Here is a 17,463-nt window from a genome sequence, read left to right on the forward strand (position 1 = left end):
TTTGCGGGTTCTGCGCCATACTCGAACCCTTCCATCAGCTCTTACCAACTGAAACTGGGTCTCATCTGACGGGTTCTTCAGTCGTCTAGGATGCAACCGATATGGTAACGAGTGTAGGAGAGGTGCTGATAGCACACTCGCATCAGTCGTCCGCTGCCATGTGCCATTCACGGCCAAATTTCGCTGCACTGTCCTGACAGATATGCTCGTCGTAGGCCGACGCTGATTTCTATGATTATTTCATGCAGTGTTGCTTGTCTGTTAGCACTGACGGCTCTGCGAAAACCCTGCTGCTTGAGCCGTGCGTGGCTCATGTTCCCGCCATCATGTATTTTACACCCTGTTTTTAACGTACTTCCAACTCACTATGTTAATTTAAATTACTGGTTGCTGCTTTGCCTGACCGTGAGCGGCGCTAGCAGCGCGTATACAGGGTGATTCAAAAATGCATGTAAATATTTCAAGGGTGTATTTGTGAGGTAAATATAAGACAAAAATGTTCTATACAATTTTTTCCATACTTGGCTTATTACAGAGTTATGAACAAAATCGGATAATACATTCAATACAACGTAAGGTATTTAATTCCCAGAGTTCACAGTTCAATTACAGTGCATTTGGACTAACAACGCAAACTGATAAATAAACGTGACGTAACAAACTGAAACAATTCCTCGCGAACACTGTATTAATTTAGGTCCTGTTGATTGAACTACAGCAATGCACAATAACTAAGGAAAATTGAAGCATTTTACAGACTGTACTGTACTGTACTGTATTTGCACAAATCTTAATGCAATGCATGTTCAAAATGCTGTCCCTGAACTTGCAGACAGACCCGTGCTCGTCGCATCAATGATCTCTGCACATTACACAGTCCGTTCAACTCTCCACGAATAATTTCACAACCACCTTCAATTCTTTGTTGTAGCACTTCTCCGTTCGGTACTGCAGAAGAATACACCAATGTCTTTAGTCGGCCCCATAAATAAAAGTCTAAAGGGTTCAGGTCAGGTGATCTGGCTGGCCAAGCAATTGGTCCTCCGCGACCTATCCATCGATGTGGATACGCAGAATTGAGGTACGCCCTTACGTTGCGGCTGTAATGGGCGGGAGCACCATCGTGCATAAACCACATGGTGGCTCGTGTTGCAAGAGGGACATCCTGTAACAATCCAGGCAATTCTCCCTCCAAAAATTCGCAGTACGCGTGCCCATTCAGCCTTGGAGGCAGAACATGAGGTCCGAGTAAGTAATTCCCCACAATACCACACCAAATGTTTATGAAGAATTGATGTTGATATCCACGCACAATTCTCGCGCCAGGATTCTCGACAGCCCACTGGTGCATATTATGCGAATTGATTACACCCGCACGAGTAAACATGGCCTCATCTGTGAATAATATCCGCCGAATGAACATTGGATCATTCAAATGACGCTCTTGTAACCACTGGCAGAATTGCTGACGGCGAGGATAGTCTTCAGGTGTCAATTCGTGCACTTTTTGCAGGTGAAATGGATGCAACTGTTGTCTCCGAAGCAGCCGCCATACAGTAGATTGTGGAAGTCGTACAGCTGCACTAATTTGTCTCGTACTGATAGATGGATCTTGGTCTACCAGGTCCAAAACATGTTCCTCGACGTTCACTGCATGCTCAAGTGGTCGACCTGAATGTGGCCCAGGACGAATGCCATACTCCCGCATACGTCTGTCCACAGATACAAACGTCTGATGACTTGGTAACCGTCTTCCTGGAAACAGCTCACTGTACCTTCGTCTTGCTGCAAGTGCATTTCCATCTGCTGCACCATACACAAGGTGCATATCAGCATACTCACTGTTTGAGTACATCATGTGCACGAAACCTTTAGCCTTCCGACGATGAATGAACGACAGGACGTACTTTTCCGTTACCAACAACATCAGCGCCATCTTCCGTACAGTAGGAGTAAACATCACGTGCAAACAAAAACAAACACTATTCATGCAGTTTCGAATCAACTGTTGGGAGATACGTATGTGAATTACGTACCAGAATATGGCATCCTGCTGCTTGCACTGCCGTCGTTTTGATACGGACATGACTTTCGTATTTAACGATAACTCTGGAATTAAACGTTTATGGAAAAACATTTATAGAACATTTTTGTCTTATATTTACCTCACAAATACACCCTTAAAATATTTACATGCATTTTTGAATCACCCTGTATATCCCATCTCGTAGGACCTTTGCTCGACTGCTATTACTTCCCGGTCATTGTCTGTCGTAAGCCAGTTCGGGTCTCGAGTTCGTGCTGCCAGTCAGTTGGAACGCGTCTGGAGCGCAGTCCGGACCTGCCAGTTGGGGAGTTGCAATGCGGCACTTCATATTGTGTCGTTCGTTTCCGTGGTTCGCTGTTGGGGAGCTTTCCCTGTGAGCAAGACCGCGTGTTTGTAGTGGTGAAATCGAGCCGCCGTGCGGTGGAATTAACTATATTGGTTCACTACAATTGAAGTGCACCACCGGAATTTGCTGCCTTGTGGCCGTTAGTGTTCTGATTATCTACCCTGGCCACTAACGTAATTTCAGGCAGTGTCCTTTCCTCACCTGTTGACGCTGTCCAACACGGTGGATAATCACGTCCGTAACAGTTTGGTCCTTGAGTTCATGTACCAATTGGTGGCTAGCAAGTCGTTTGGTCGGTCAGTCTGTATCTTGGTTGGGTTACCGACGGATCAAGGGTGGTTGGGCCCACCACCTGTCTCATCTAAGTGAACGTTAATGTTTCGAGGGCAGCCCCCCCCCCCCCCCCCTGGAGGCGTCTGAGTGCTGTTGTCTATTCTGTCCTTTTCATGGGTGTTTAATGGCCTGTTTGGTAATCTAATACAGCCAATGCTTTAAAAGAAAGTTTTCTATTGTGTTTTATGTAAATCAAGGGCCTTTAGCCTGTATAAGTAAGTTTGAATTCCGGCAAGTGGATATTTTGCTGAAAGTTACTGTTGTTGTGCTATCTTTTCATTTAGTGCGCTGTAGGCCACTTAAAACTTAAAGGTTAAGGTATTTTGAATTTTTGAAAAATCAGTTGTGAGCCTTCAGCCGCTTAAAACCTTCGTCTTAAATTAAGTTATTGTCGTTTCGTTGAGTTTTCATTTAGTGTTCTTTCGGGGCCTTAAAACTTAAAGGTTATGGTATTTTTTGAATTTTTGGGAAATCATCTGTGGGCCTTCAGCCGCTTAAAGCCTTATTCTCAAAATTTCCCCTTAAGCGATAACTTTGCAGCCTTATGCCTTAAAAGATTATTGTAATATATATAAAAATTTTGAAATTTAATTGTGGCCTTCAGCTGTTTTTATTGCACCTTGTATATGTTTGTTCTATCCACTTTTGCCTTGAGGCCGGCCGGTGTGGCTGAGCGGTTCTAGGCGCTTCAGTCTGGAACCGCACGACCACTACGGTCGCAGGTTCGAATCCTGCCTCGGGCATGGATGTGTGTGATGTCCTTAGGTTAGTTAGGTTTAAGTAGTTCTACGTTCTAGGGGACTAATGACCTCAGCAGTTAAGTCCTATAATGCTTAGAGCCATTTTGAACAGTGATAACCGCCATCCCTAGGTTCTTTACGTACTACACGAATATGTAATTAAAAATGGGGGTTCCTATTTTAAAAAACGCAGTTGATATCCGTTTGACCTATGGCAGTGCCATCTAGCTGGCCGACCATAGTGCCATCTGGTTTCCCCCTTTAAGGTAGACGAGTTTCGTTCTTTGTAGTTTTTTCGTTTGATGCTTATTTCGTGAGATATTTGGTCCGGTCACTATCAATGGACCACCCAGTATATATATTATTTATTTTATTTGCGATTTTAACTGCGTAGCTTCAGCCACTTCAAATTTATCTTGTTGATTTTTAAGATTTCTTGTTTGGAGGCCTTCAAATGGTTCAAATGGTTCTGAGCACTAAGGGACTTAACATCTGAGGTCATCAGTCCCCTAGAACTTAGAACTACTTAAACCTAACTAACCTAAGGACATCACACACATCCATGCCTGAGGCAGGATTCGAACCTGCGACCGTAGCGGTCTCGCGGTTCCAGACTGAAGCGCCTAGAACCGCACGGCCACAGTTCTGGCGGAGGCCTTTAGCCATGAAAGAATTGGATTTGGAAACTCCTAGTTGTAAAGGTTCGGCTATGTGCCGTTTTGGTTTAAATATGTTATTAAATTACAATATATGGCAATTTTGAAGTCAAACTGACTGTCATGTTATTTGGCCCTTTCCAAAATCCTGATCACCTGTTCTCCCTGCGGGTTTAGCGGGCGTTTCAGTGCCCTTGGTCATTAAATGTAGGCTGTCAGCCACTGAATTGTCCATAGTGAGAGTAATGTCTGAAATTTGGTGTTCTTTGCACACTCTTGACACTGTGGATCTCGGAATATTACGAGGGCAGTTCAATAAGTAATGCAACACATTTTTTTTCTCGGCCAATTTTGGTTGAAAAAACCGGAAATTTCTTGTGGAATATTTTCAAACATTCCCGCTTCGTCTCGTATAGTTTCATTGACTTCCGACAGGTGGCAGCCCTGTACGGAGCTGTTAAAATGGCGTCTGTAACGGATGTGCGTTGCAAACAACGGGCAGTGATCGAGTTTCTTTTGGCGGAAAACCAGGGCATCTCAGATATTCATAGGCGCTTGCAGAATGTCTACGGTGATCTGGCAGTGGACAAAAGCACGGTGAGTCGTTGGGCAAAGCGTGTGTCATCATCGCCGCAAGGTCAACCAAGACTGTCTGATCTCCCGCGTGCGGGCCGGCCGTGCCCAGCTGTGACTCCTGCAATGGCGGAGCGTGCGAACACACTCGTTCGAGATGATCGACGGATCACCATTAAACAACTCAGTGCTCAACTTGACATCTCTGTTGGTAGTGCTGTCACAATTGTTCACCAGTTGGGATATTCAAAGGTTTGTTCCCGCTGGGTCCCTCGTTGTCTAACCGAACACCATAAAGAGCAAAGGAGAACCATCTGTGCGGAATTGCTTGCTCGTCATGTGGCTGAGGGTGACAATTTCTTGTCAAAGATTGTTACAGGCGATGAAACATGGGTTCATCACTTCGAACCTGAAACAAAACGGCAATCAATGGAGTGGCGCCACACCCACTCCCCTACCAAGAAAAAGTTTAAAGCCATACCCTCAGCCGGTAAAGTCATGGTTACAGTCTTCTGGGACGCTGAAGGGGTTATTCTGTTCGATGTCCTTCCCCATGGTCAAACGATCAACTCTGAAGTGTATTGTGCTACTGTTCAGAAATTGAAGAAACGACTTCAGCGTGTTCGTAGGCACAAAAATCAGAACGAACTTCTCCTTCTTCATGACAACGCAAGACCTCACACAAGTCTTCGCACCCGAGAGGAGCTCACAAAACTTCAGTGGACTGTTCTTCCTCATGCACCCTACAGCCCCGATGTCGCACCGTCGGATTTCCATATGATTGGCCCAATGAAAGACGCAATCCGTGGGACGCACTACGCGGATGATGAAGAAGTTATTGATGCAGTACGACGTTGGCTCCGACATCGACCAGTGGAATGGTACCGTGCAGGCATACAGGCCCTCATTTCAAGGTGGCGTAAGGCCGTAGCATTGAATGAAGATTACGTTGAAAAATAGTGTTGTGTAGCTAAAAGATTGGGGAATAACCTGGTGTATTTCAATGCTGAATAAAACAACCCCTGTTTCAGAAAAAAAATGTGTTGCATTACTTATTGAACTGCCCTCGTAAATTCTGTAAGGATTTCTGAAATGGACTTTCCATGCATCTAGCTCCCAGTTCCTTTCCACGTTCAAAATCTGTTAATTCCTGTTGTGCGGCCATAATCACGTCGAACACCTTTTTGCATGAATCACCTGAGTACAAGTGACAGTTTACTTCTGCTTATTTATGACGATATTCCTCTGAATCAACACAGTGCTTTGACCATCGGACTTCTGGAAATATGTTTGGTGGTGTACGGGATAGGGGTTTTTCGGATCTGGATATCATTCCAGGTAGTGTTCTCTCATTATCTGTAGATAACTTCCTGGGTTGCTAGGTAGAGCTAGCAAGTTGGGCGGATCGATTTAAGAATCACAATTGGCTTGTATAGGGGAAGGATGATGACTACAGCTGGGTAGGTTGCCATAAGGTCTCTAGTTTTTCTCACGCCCTTTCTGTTGCCTAGTTCTTCTCAGAACTCTTTCGCTTGGAACTTAGCGAGGCACTCCATCTCACGTTGGGTGCCTGCTGCTTCGTTGTCCAATGCTTCTAGTGATTGGGACTGAGTTCTTATGCTGAGTTCCTTCAGCAGCCCTATGATGTCTCTCATATCTTTTTCTACCCTCATGACGAGCTAAAATGATGTCTGAGTGGCCACCTCCATGGTCCTCAGCTCAGTGTGAGTTGCTATCCGTAAGGCCTTCTGCAGCTCGTTCTGAGTCGTTGTACCTAAGGTCTCGTGTGTGATCTTCATTACTGTAGCACCCAAACTGTGAATGGCTGCTCCGTCTGAATAGTTGCCTTGACAAATTATGGCATGGCTGCAGCCTTCTCACGGCTTGTTGCAGCGCTTCTGCGTCTTAGTGGTATGTATTTTGGCACCAATTTCTTCATTAACGGCATGACAGCCTATGAGACCTCTGCCACGAGCGGGCCGGCGCGCCATACTGACTGTTCGGTGATCGGTGCTGTTGTGTGTGATGTCGGGCCACCCCCTCCCCCCCCCCCCCACCACTCCCACTCTTACTGGGTGCACTTTGCCACACGCTGGTATTCACGCCTGTAGGTCGCCTATCAGCTGTTGCCAGCTTTCTACTTTGTTCACTACTCTTGGGTGCTGGCGCCTTTCAGCGCTTTCTTCTTCGACTGTGCGTTTCGTTTGCCTTGGCCTTCTTATCCACAGCACTGTTGTGCCTAGAGAATGCCAGGCAACCGTGCCAGTTCGCGACATGGGCCCCACCGCAGTGGGCGCAGGTCGGCTTATCTTCCTTTCTTCTGTTGCAGTCGCAGCTACTGTGTTCTCTATCTTTGTATGTGCATGTCGCTATCCTATGACTTTTGTCACTTTAGTGTAAAGTGGCAACAATTCGCCCATCGTTTCGAAATATTTGATTGCCCGAATCTTATGTTCCAGATCTTCTGTTCGATATAAGTGACCATAACATGTCGTACAGTTCATTCTTTTAATCACTGGTTTGTATACTATTCTCCCAATACGTTTTCTGCTGTCGCAACATCTCTTGAACATTCTGCGTCGATCAAATCGTTGGATATTACATTGATTCATGAATAATCAACAAGTAATATTCACGATATACACGCAATATATCAATCTTACTGTGATTATGACTGTAAAAATGGGGGAGATATTCGTATTTTCTTCCCATGTATGAGATTTCACAATATTTGGTGCTATATACTCATCACCCTAAGGTTGGTTGGTTGGTTTGGGGAAGGAGACCAGACAGCGAGATCATCGGTCTCATCGGATTAGGGAAGGATGGGGAAGGAAGTCGGCCGTGCCCTTTGAGAGGAACCATCCCGGCATTTGCCTGGAGCGATTTAGGGAAATCACGGAAAACCTAAATCAGGATGGCCGGACGCGGGATTGAACCGTCGTCCTCCCGAATGCGAGTCCAGTGTCTAACTCACCCTAAGGAAAAAGCAAACAAAGATTATGTACATTAAGTTAAAACACTGTCCCAGTCCAGGTTTCGAACCCAGTTTTGTACCATTCAGTAGTGTGTAAGCTTAGGGGCTGATGACCTTAGCAGTTAAGTCCCATAAGATTTCACACATATTTGAACTGGTTTTCTTTTCTTTTTTTTTTTTTTTAAGCAATAGTCGTGATGAGGGGCAGTACGTAAGTTACTGGTAGGGTGAGCAATGTGGGTGGCATGTACACTTAAAGCAATGAGAGATGCGCCACAAGTCTTTGGGCGCATTCAGACCTCAAATGACCCTCCTTCCCACAACCGGAAAAGGTGTGGGACTCACTGTCCTACATTATGATGGCACAGGAACTTCCAGTACGAAGACAGGAAGGCACATGACTCTGCAGGGCAATACGAAACTCCCCGACACCATTTATGACGGGATAGATTCGGAAATGTACCGATCGTATGGCGACATGTTCCAGGACGTTCTCGTAGGTTCGGCGTGCCTCAACGATGGCATCTACGTTTAGTTCGAACGACAGTGCGAATGGCCGTATCGTTCGTACACCGAGATTGTCGTGATCCGCGGTAACGGAGTGACGGAAACTTAGTCCACGTTTGACCTCCTGTAGCACCCTGTCACACGCTGCATCGTTAACCATCTTGATACATACAGTACTTTAACTATCGACAGGTGGAATCCATTTGGATCTTGTGGCCGTATTTTAAAGTCGTCGCTAAGAAATCGTTTGATGTCAAGCGTCTTGGGACGGGCGAAGTCTGAACAAAAGGTGAAGGTACAGTCATTCTGCGATAGCTGTGAGCCATGTTGATCTATAAGAAAGATAGCACTTCGCAGCGGTCGAAGTAAACACAACACGTGACACGCGCGGTGCTGGCAGAGCGCTAACTGCTCCACAGCACTTACGGCGGCATACTGTTGGATGTGGGACTTACACATAAACTGCTGCTCGAAAATCCGTCATACTCTAGGCGTAAATCCTTAGAGAACTTAAATGCTACTGACTTGTTTATGCGTGCTATCGCGCTGAAACTCCCACTGAATTACTTCAAATGGTTCAAATGGCTCTAAGCACTGTGGGACAACATCTGAGGTCATCAGTCCCCTAGACTTAGAACCACTTAAATCTAGCTAACCTAAGGACATCACACACATCCATGCCCGAGGCAAGATTCGAACCTGCGCGGTTCCGGACTGAAGCACGTAGAACCGCTCGGCCACAGCGGCCGCCTAAATCACTTCCGTATCTCAGTGAATAAAAATGTTTCAACTATTTCTCATATAACATACATGCGTCTTGGAGCGCTATCGTTTTGCAAAATACCTCGTTTCGATGTCTTGAGCCGTTTATCAAATGTGACGATTATTCTGACCACATGACTTCCAGTGTACTAGGATGGAAATGAGAGCATAGGGCGCGACCGTCTGCTAGGTATAAATACCAACTTGAGAACCAAATGAGACATCTTCTCAATTTTAAATAAAATTGACATTTTATCTATGTTTCCTACACAGAAATGTATGAGTTAAAGTAATTATACACAATGTTTATTCAATACGTTTGTACCTCTACAAACTCTTTAAAATTTCGTGCAATGCTTTAAGTAATTTGGTGCAGGGCAGTAACTATGACGAATAACAAAATGAATTTCAATCTTTTATGGAGCAAAGATATCAAACTGTTGTATGGAATCGGATGATAAGTATTTCATAATTGCCAGAACGTCATTTCTGAGCATAGGTTGCAACATTAGGCGTGCAGGACAGTGACAACAAAGCCGCTCTCAGCACAGAATGTAGAGAGCACATCTGTAGCAACCAAAGAGTTAAATTTTATAACTAAGAGTTAAACAGTGCGAGGAATAAAGTAAAATGGAAAAAAAATCGCAGTAGCAGGAATCGAACCCGACTCAACAAATTGCTAGTGGGTAGACATGACCAATATTTTTTTTAATGTCACTTTTTTCCGTTGAAGAAATACACAAAGAAACAATTCTAGTGCCCACTCGTGAGGCGTCGATACTCCACAAGCGTCGCAGCCTACCAAGTTTATTTATTAATCATTTTTTAAAATTTCTGTAATTTTTTTAAATTGACGAGCACGGACAGCGGTAAGGTGGGCAGAGGTCGAATTCCAAGGTCTGGCGATAATGTCTACTGTCACCGAAGTACGCTGTCACAATGCTTTTCCTTTTTTTTTTAATCAACAGATAAAAGGGAGCCATACACCAAAAATTATGACAATGTGGCGAAAAAGGCCATATTTCCCGCTGGAATCACCTTACCGAAGTGGGCGGCCAGTAAGAGGACTGTTTCTGTTACTGTGTGGGGATAGTGGAGTGCAAGTCAGCTTCTCACACCCACATCCCAGCTGGACGGTGATCCATGAAAAACGGGCCCAAACTGTTAGCAAAAAGGTTCCAGCACTGCGCTCTGTTTGTTTTCCACAACCACATCATTGACTGGAATTGCAGATTATTTGCATCCATTCAAGGACTCCACGTTCCCAAACAACGATTCGCCATTTTACCAAGACATGGTCGTTCACTATTTGTTAGAAGAACATTCTAGACAGTTCGAGCGAATGATTTAACCACCCAGATCGCCCGACATGAATCCATCAACCATTTCTGGGACATAATCGAGAAGTCAGTTCGTACACAAAATTCTACACTGGCTACACTTTCGTAGTTATGGTCAGCTATAGAGGCAGATGGTTCAATGTTTCAGGGACTTCCAACGCCTTGTTGAGTCCATGCCATGAGGAGTTGCTGCACTACGCCGGGAAAAAGGTGATGTAACACGATATTTGGAGTTATTCCATGACGTTTGTTTCCTCCGTGTAATCTCAGAGCAAACGCTGCGCGCCTTAGTACTACAAGAGCACGCAAAATCTGCAGCAGAAGGAGGAGTCCATTATTTCTAGGCGGTTGTTGTTGACAAACGAAAATGGATGTAGCATTTTACTATGAAATGAGGTGAAACAGCGGTAAAGAGACTGCACGGATTCGAGAAGCCATAAACTTCCATCCCCAGCCCATCAAACAGGTAATATGTTTTTTGTAGTTTCCCTAAGACGGTAAAGGCATGTGCTGGCTTCTTTCCTCTGAAAAGGAGACGACCTATTTTCTATCCCAATTCGAGCTTGTTTCCTGTCTCTAACTACCTCGTTTTCAGTTGAACATTAACCCCTATTGCTCGTTGGTTCTAATATTTTAGTCCTGTCTGTGCTAAAGAATTGCTTAGGGCCAAAATATTGGCCATTGGAACAAAGAAATAGTATATTTCTATGAGTATTTTCCGGATATTATTATACTACTTCTAAGAGAATCCAGGATCAGGTAACTCTTAGGTACGCACTGCACTTTCTTTGTGCATTAATGAAATTTCGAAAAGAATTATTAGTTTTAACAGTTCTGTGCCAGGCTATCAAAAGATTTCTCACAGGGTTTTCCTACAATGGAAAATTCGTCCCAGATTGTTTTAGATGATTATCATTTGCCGAAATAGAGTAGGAACTGGCTTATTGATTACCTGTCAGAAGTGCTACATCTTAGTCGTAAACATAATGCAATTGGTTACAAGAATATAACATGGATAGTAGATAGAATATTTTTGTTTTCAAGAGCATTATTGGATCTAGAAGTAAATATGATTGCAGTTTCCTGAACAATAATCAGTTTTCAAGCGAGAAAAAATGCGGATTAGACGTGATAGGACCAGCATAGGAATTGTGGATACCAAGCCAACAACTAACGAATTGGTGGTGGAAACTGCATAGACATTCAGATGAAATAAAAATTCGTATTCTTGTTAAAAGAACGTTCTACGCTAGACGATCAAATAATACAGAAATTCGAAATTTTGTCTCAATGGTAATAGGAGGGATAAAAATCTTGTGCTGCTTTAGACTTTCGAGACGTGATAACTGCTTCACTGGTTCATGGGCGTCACGCCGGATAATGTTGTGACAGCTGTTCGTCATCTTCAGGTGCTTACTGACGTGTTGCTGCAGGAGCTCGCCAATATATGCACCGGCTCGCTAGAAAAGCGCAGGCCCCAAAGGGTGGGGTTACAACGTCATCGTAGACAAGTCACAGGGGACGGCGACATCGAGTGTGTCTTGCCCGAGGAACGGCCCACGGTCTTCTCATGCGCAGCGCGGGAAAAGCGCGGTCGCTAAACGCGACCCGGCGCGCGCGCGAGAAGAATATTGGCGCCTAGTTTAAGTGTCTCGGATTCGTTCGTCTGCAGCCGACGATGCCTTAGTACCGCCAATGCTGGACCTCACGTCTTGCTAAGCTCGAGTCACACCTCTGTGTTAATCAGATCGTTAGTTTCGAGCGCTTCTTTAATGATGGAGTCCCAGGCCATGGAGGCGTCTACCCTTAAGAGTATGACACGTCTGGCCAATGTAAGGTTTCCCATACCGGCACGGGTGTTTATGTCTCCCTTGTCTCCTTATATCTAGGTCGTCTTTACCAGAACCCAGCATAGTTTGCATTCGAGATGGGCGGGGGGTGGGAGGGCGGGGGGTGCGGAAGAAACATTATATTTTATGTTTCTTGTACAGCCTGCCGATCTTAAAAGCCGCGCCACCAACGTAGGACAGAAAAACCGTCCTCGAGGAATTGTCCGTTCCTTCTGGCTGTTCTTGAGATTTAGTGTATGCAGGTTGAAATGCAGTACGAATCTGTTTATCATAGTGTCCGTTCTTTTACAAACACAGAGCGATGGTGACTGAGCTCTGATGACAAGCTTCCTGCATCTGAGGAAGCTCTAGCGCTGTGAACTAGAGCCCGTAATGCGCCACCGCATTGAGATACTTATGGCAGCTAGTAGATATAGGTTAGTGTTAGTTGGTTTATGGAACACACTGCAACCCGAGGGACTGTTTCTTTTCTGCGGACCAAGACAGCTAAGAACTGGAAGTCTCCATTTTTCTCCCCTTCCATGGTGAAGCAAATGGTCTTATGGGGGGCAGTTAACGTGTTCCAGAAATGCAAGAAACGTTTCTGCGCCATGTGGCCATATTACAAAGGTGTCGTCCACATATCTCTAGAAAAATTTAAGTTTCAACACGGCCGACTAAAATGGTTTTTCCTCGAGGACATACATACAAAAAAATTTAGTTTTTTTTAGGAATGATCATGACATTCTACCAGAAATAGATTAAAATAGCTTCAGTTCCTTAGTTCTGGTCTAGGTTGTCGTAATGCATCCTTGGTTTGCCAGGTAAATAGAACTGGTAAGCCACTCCCATTTGTTCCCAAATCGCAACTCCCACTATCAGTTCACCTGGTACTGGCTGAACAGAACATTGTCTGAGAAGTAAATGAAAATGGTCCCAATCTTCTTTCATTTACTTCCTTTCCTCCGATTTGGCCCTAGATAACTTTTTCAGTCGTCGACAGACCTCCTCCTGACAGTCGCCTCAAATCTCTTCAGAACTTTGCCCGACGATACTTTTTTTATGGTGGTTGCGTTCCGACGTAACGACAAGCACGTGCACGAAGATCAAGAACGAAAAAGCAGAGAGGGCTGTGAGACGACATCAGCCAATAGCACGCTGTCTAGGATGTCACGACGTCAGAAGCGACACCTATACGAAGGGAATAAAAGCGACGCGCGGCCAGGCCTCGGCGCACTAGAAGACGCGCAGTAACATTAACGATAGCAGTGACTTATGAACTTGTGTGATCTGTTATTCACTGCTTACACAGAAATTGTATACGTTGAAGGACATTGATTATTTGCATGTCGCCAATTGCTTGCGACAACTCGTAAATACAAAGTTAAGTATTATCAGTTCAATTACTGTAATAAACTCTATTAATATATGTTTGTATGTTGCCTAGCTGTCCGAAAAAACAGCTTCCTAAGCACTCTTATAAGACACGAGTGGACAGGATTTCACAGGTTAATACACAGAATGGTCACAAACTGTCCGTAAAGCTTGTGAGAGTGTTGCGGTACGTTGCACAGTTTCCGTGTTATTTAGCATTAAAGTTAGCCAATCAGGTCGTTGCCCGCGCAAATTCAAGTAACCTGCCAGTGTCGCCATACGTGCTCTTTGCTTGGTTTTCTCAAACTGAGCAATGTAACTTTTGCTCACCTAGCTTAAATTTATCACTTCCGAAAACGCCTCATTTTCATTGCTAATGAGACGTTCGACAAATGGATACACACGGACCACTGATGTCAGTGCATTATCGCATTTTAGCGCTTACAGGTTTGCAATTTGCATGGTCAACGATCTGACTGGCTAACTTCAGTGCCAAATAACTTGGAAGCGGCGCAACGTACTGAATTTTTTTCTTAACAATTATTTCTTTGCACGACCATCCCCGAAACACCCCCATAAGCTTTTCGGACTGTTTCTGACCACCCTGCAGGACCAAACGGTGCTTCCGATTTGTGGATATTGACGGTGTCGAGCGTTCTCTGATTTTCTCAGTTCCTACTGTCTGGCTGTCCTCCAGACGGTGCGCACTTCTTCTCGTTGAAGGAGGAACACTGAAAAGCGCAGTATACACTCAAGTTCATCCTACTGTATCACAGCACACACTACCGACCAACCGGAAGCTCTTAATGGGATGTAGCAGTGAGCTAGGAGCTAGTTTATTCACATCGGTTGAGGAGTGGTTAGCTAATGTCTCTTACCATATGATGCAGTCAATTACGATGTTTTAGTATCTCGAAAGAGCAGTAAAATAACACGAGAATACGTGATCCCTTCTGCATTTTAGCTCTACTCCCAAGGTGGCATAACAAATGTCGTTATTTAAGTACAACGAATGGTACAATACTCTTATGACATGGTTTTGTGATCCTTAAGCAGTTTCATAAATGTGGACTTGATTGCTGCCCATATACCTAATCAGATGTGATGGTCAAGCAGTGAAGGACTGAGGATACGACCCATTCAGATCAACGGTTGTCCAGGCTTCTGCCGGAGATGAACAAAATATGTCTGCCAACGACAGCGACAGCGCCCTCTTCCCCTTAGAACACCACGATAACAATGCAGCAGTCATTAAACACAGTTCACATGAATATCATCGATGTTCAGTCCACCTTTCAAACCCGTTCATGACTTCTGAATGGTTTGGTTCGTCGCACCTAGATGTGTCTGCCACTGTGTATCTTTCCATCATCTGCCTTGTTATATGTTCGCCACATTACTACGTCTCTCAGTAAAATTAGAAGTATTCTGCAAATAACGTAATCTGCACTAAAACACCCATATGTTTATATAGATCTACGTAGTAACTGTAGTTGCGCTACTGAAAATATTTTAATATGTGAAAGAAGAAGATTTTCTTATTATTGCTCAGTCAGTCTGTAAAAACTAATGCGGTGGCTACTTTTCTCGTCCATTGCTTCAATCTTTTCTATTCACCCGCATTAATACAATCGGAATGCCTGAAGGAAGATCAGCTCAGGCTATACTGTGAAATAAAAAAATGAATACAGCTATAAAACAAAGACAGCAAGAATGTAAATACACCACTAAATCTAATTTTCATTAAACATTCACATACGTCATGTTTCCGGAAATGGCGTCTTATTTTCCATCGTAGTTTCTCTCTTTCTTATGTTATTTTGGGATATCCAGTATATGTTTTCATTTCCTAATGTCTTGGTTTCTTGCAGAACTGCTCTTTCTGACGTGGAGCGCTTGCAGGCGAAGTACTTTGAAAACAGTGAGAAGACTCTGTCCGATGACAGAGAAGGTATTCGACAGGCGGCAAGAAAGAATTGTGAGGTAAGCTGATCTGCATTCTGTGTAATACACCCTATCACAAATATTTTCGAATCCTCACTGTTGTTCATTCCAAAGACACGAAACGTGAAATTAATAACTTGTAGGCATCCTTTTCCTACGACTACAGTCTTTAATCTTTTTCTCTAATACATGATACACTGAACGCGAAATTTGTTTCTATTGTCCCTGTAGCATGTTGAATAGAAACTGGTGGGATTGTTAACGAACTGATACGTCTGGCAATCAGGCAACCTACGCTGTAGCTCATCCCACAGGAAAGCGACGCGATTATTAAGACAATGGACTCGCTTTCGGAAGCGACCAGGTCTTAAGTTCTCGACTGCCTACCGAACTTTAGGTTTTACATTATTTACCTAAACCGCTTAAGGCAAACACCGTGATGGTTCCTTCGAAAAGGACACGCGCATTTTCCTACTGCATACCCCGAGTTTGTGATTCCTCTCAAATGACATCGCTATTACCATGACGTTTGTCCCTAATCTTCCTTGAATGTTCTGTTGATCATAGACTGCGGCTTCCAACAAACACACATTTTCTTTTGTAGACGACAGGATTCTACTGCTTCTAGGGAAAATTCTGCTTCTAGGTCGTTAGCATATTGTAAGCAGCATACTACTGTCTATTACTTTTTCACATACCAGCGTTTATTAAGTGTTCGATTAAAACTCTGAAATTCAGCATTACTTAAGCATCAGACCTGCAGATAACATTAGTGCTATCGGTCGAATAAATGACGACCTGTCTTCAGCTTTCAGATGGGAGCAAAATCTGGACCTAAAATCTACATCTACATCTACATTTATACTCCGCAAGCCACCCAACGGTGTGTGGCGGAGGGCACTTTACGTGCCACTGTCATTACCTCCCTTTCCTGTTCCAGTCGCGTATGGTTCGCGGGAAGAACGACTGTCTGAAAGCCTCCGTGCGCGCTCTAATCTCTCTAATTTTACATTCGTGATCTCCTCGGGAGGTATAAGTAGGGGGAAGCAATATATTCGATACCTCATCCAGAAACGCACCCTCTCGAAAACTGGCGAGCAAGCTACACCGCGACGCAGAGCGCCTCTCTTGCAGAGTCTTCCACTTGAGTTTATTAAACATCTCCGTAACGCTATCACGGTTACCAAATAACCCTGTGACGAAACGCGCCGCTCTTCTTTGGATCTTCTCTATCTCCTCCGTCAAACCGATCTGGTACGGATCCCACACTGATGAGCAATACTCAAGTATAGGTCGAACGAGTGTTTTGTAAGCCACCTCCTTTGTTGATGGACTACATTTTCTAAGCACTCTCCCAATGAATCTCAACCTGGTACCCGCCTTACCAACATTTAATTTTATATGATCATTCCACTTCATATCGTTCCGCACTCATACTCCCAGATATTTTACAGAAGTAACTGCTACCAGTGTTTGTTCCGCTATCATATAATCATACAATAAAGGATCCTTCTTTCTATGTATTCGCAATACGTTACATTTGTCTATGTTAAGGGACAGTTGCCACTTCCTGCACCAAGTGCCTATCCGCTGCAGATCTTCCTGCATTTCGCTACAATTTTCTAATGCTGCAACTTCTCTGTATACTACAGCGTCATCCGCGAAAAGCCGCATGGAACTTCCGACACTATCTACTAGGTCATTTATATGTATTGTGAAAAGCAATGGTCCCATAACACTCCCCTGTGGCACGCCAGAGGTTACTTTAACGTCTGTAGACGTCTCTCCATTGATAACAACATGCTGTGTTCTGTTTGCTAAAAACTCTTCAATCCAGCCACACAGCTGGTCTGATATTCCGTAGGCTCTTACTTTGTTTGTCAGGCGATAGTGCGGAACTGTATCGAACGCCTTCCGGAAGTCAAGAAAAATAGCATCTACCTGGGAGCCTGTATCTAATATTTTCTGGGTCTCATGAACAAATAAAGCGAGTTGGGTCTCACACGATCGCTGTTTCCGGAATCCATGTTGATTC

At 44.2% G+C, this 17,463-nt stretch overlaps 1 protein-coding gene across 1 annotated transcript in view; it reads left to right on the plus strand.

Annotated features, from left to right (window-relative positions):
- Positions 1-17,463, plus strand: part of LOC126239291 (estradiol 17-beta-dehydrogenase 2-like) — a 206,157-nt gene that overhangs the window by 150,739 nt on the left and 37,955 nt on the right. Inside the window, exon 6 of the mRNA XM_049947850.1 lies at positions 15,356-15,467. Within this exon, the coding sequence (XP_049803807.1) occupies positions 15,356-15,467 (112 nt within the window). The remainder of the gene's footprint in view (positions 1-15,355; positions 15,468-17,463) is intronic.

The sequence above is a fragment of the Schistocerca nitens genome, chromosome 1 (assembly GCF_023898315.1).
Source record: "Schistocerca nitens isolate TAMUIC-IGC-003100 chromosome 1, iqSchNite1.1, whole genome shotgun sequence".
In the NCBI taxonomy this organism is placed as follows: domain Eukaryota; kingdom Metazoa; phylum Arthropoda; class Insecta; order Orthoptera; family Acrididae; genus Schistocerca; species Schistocerca nitens.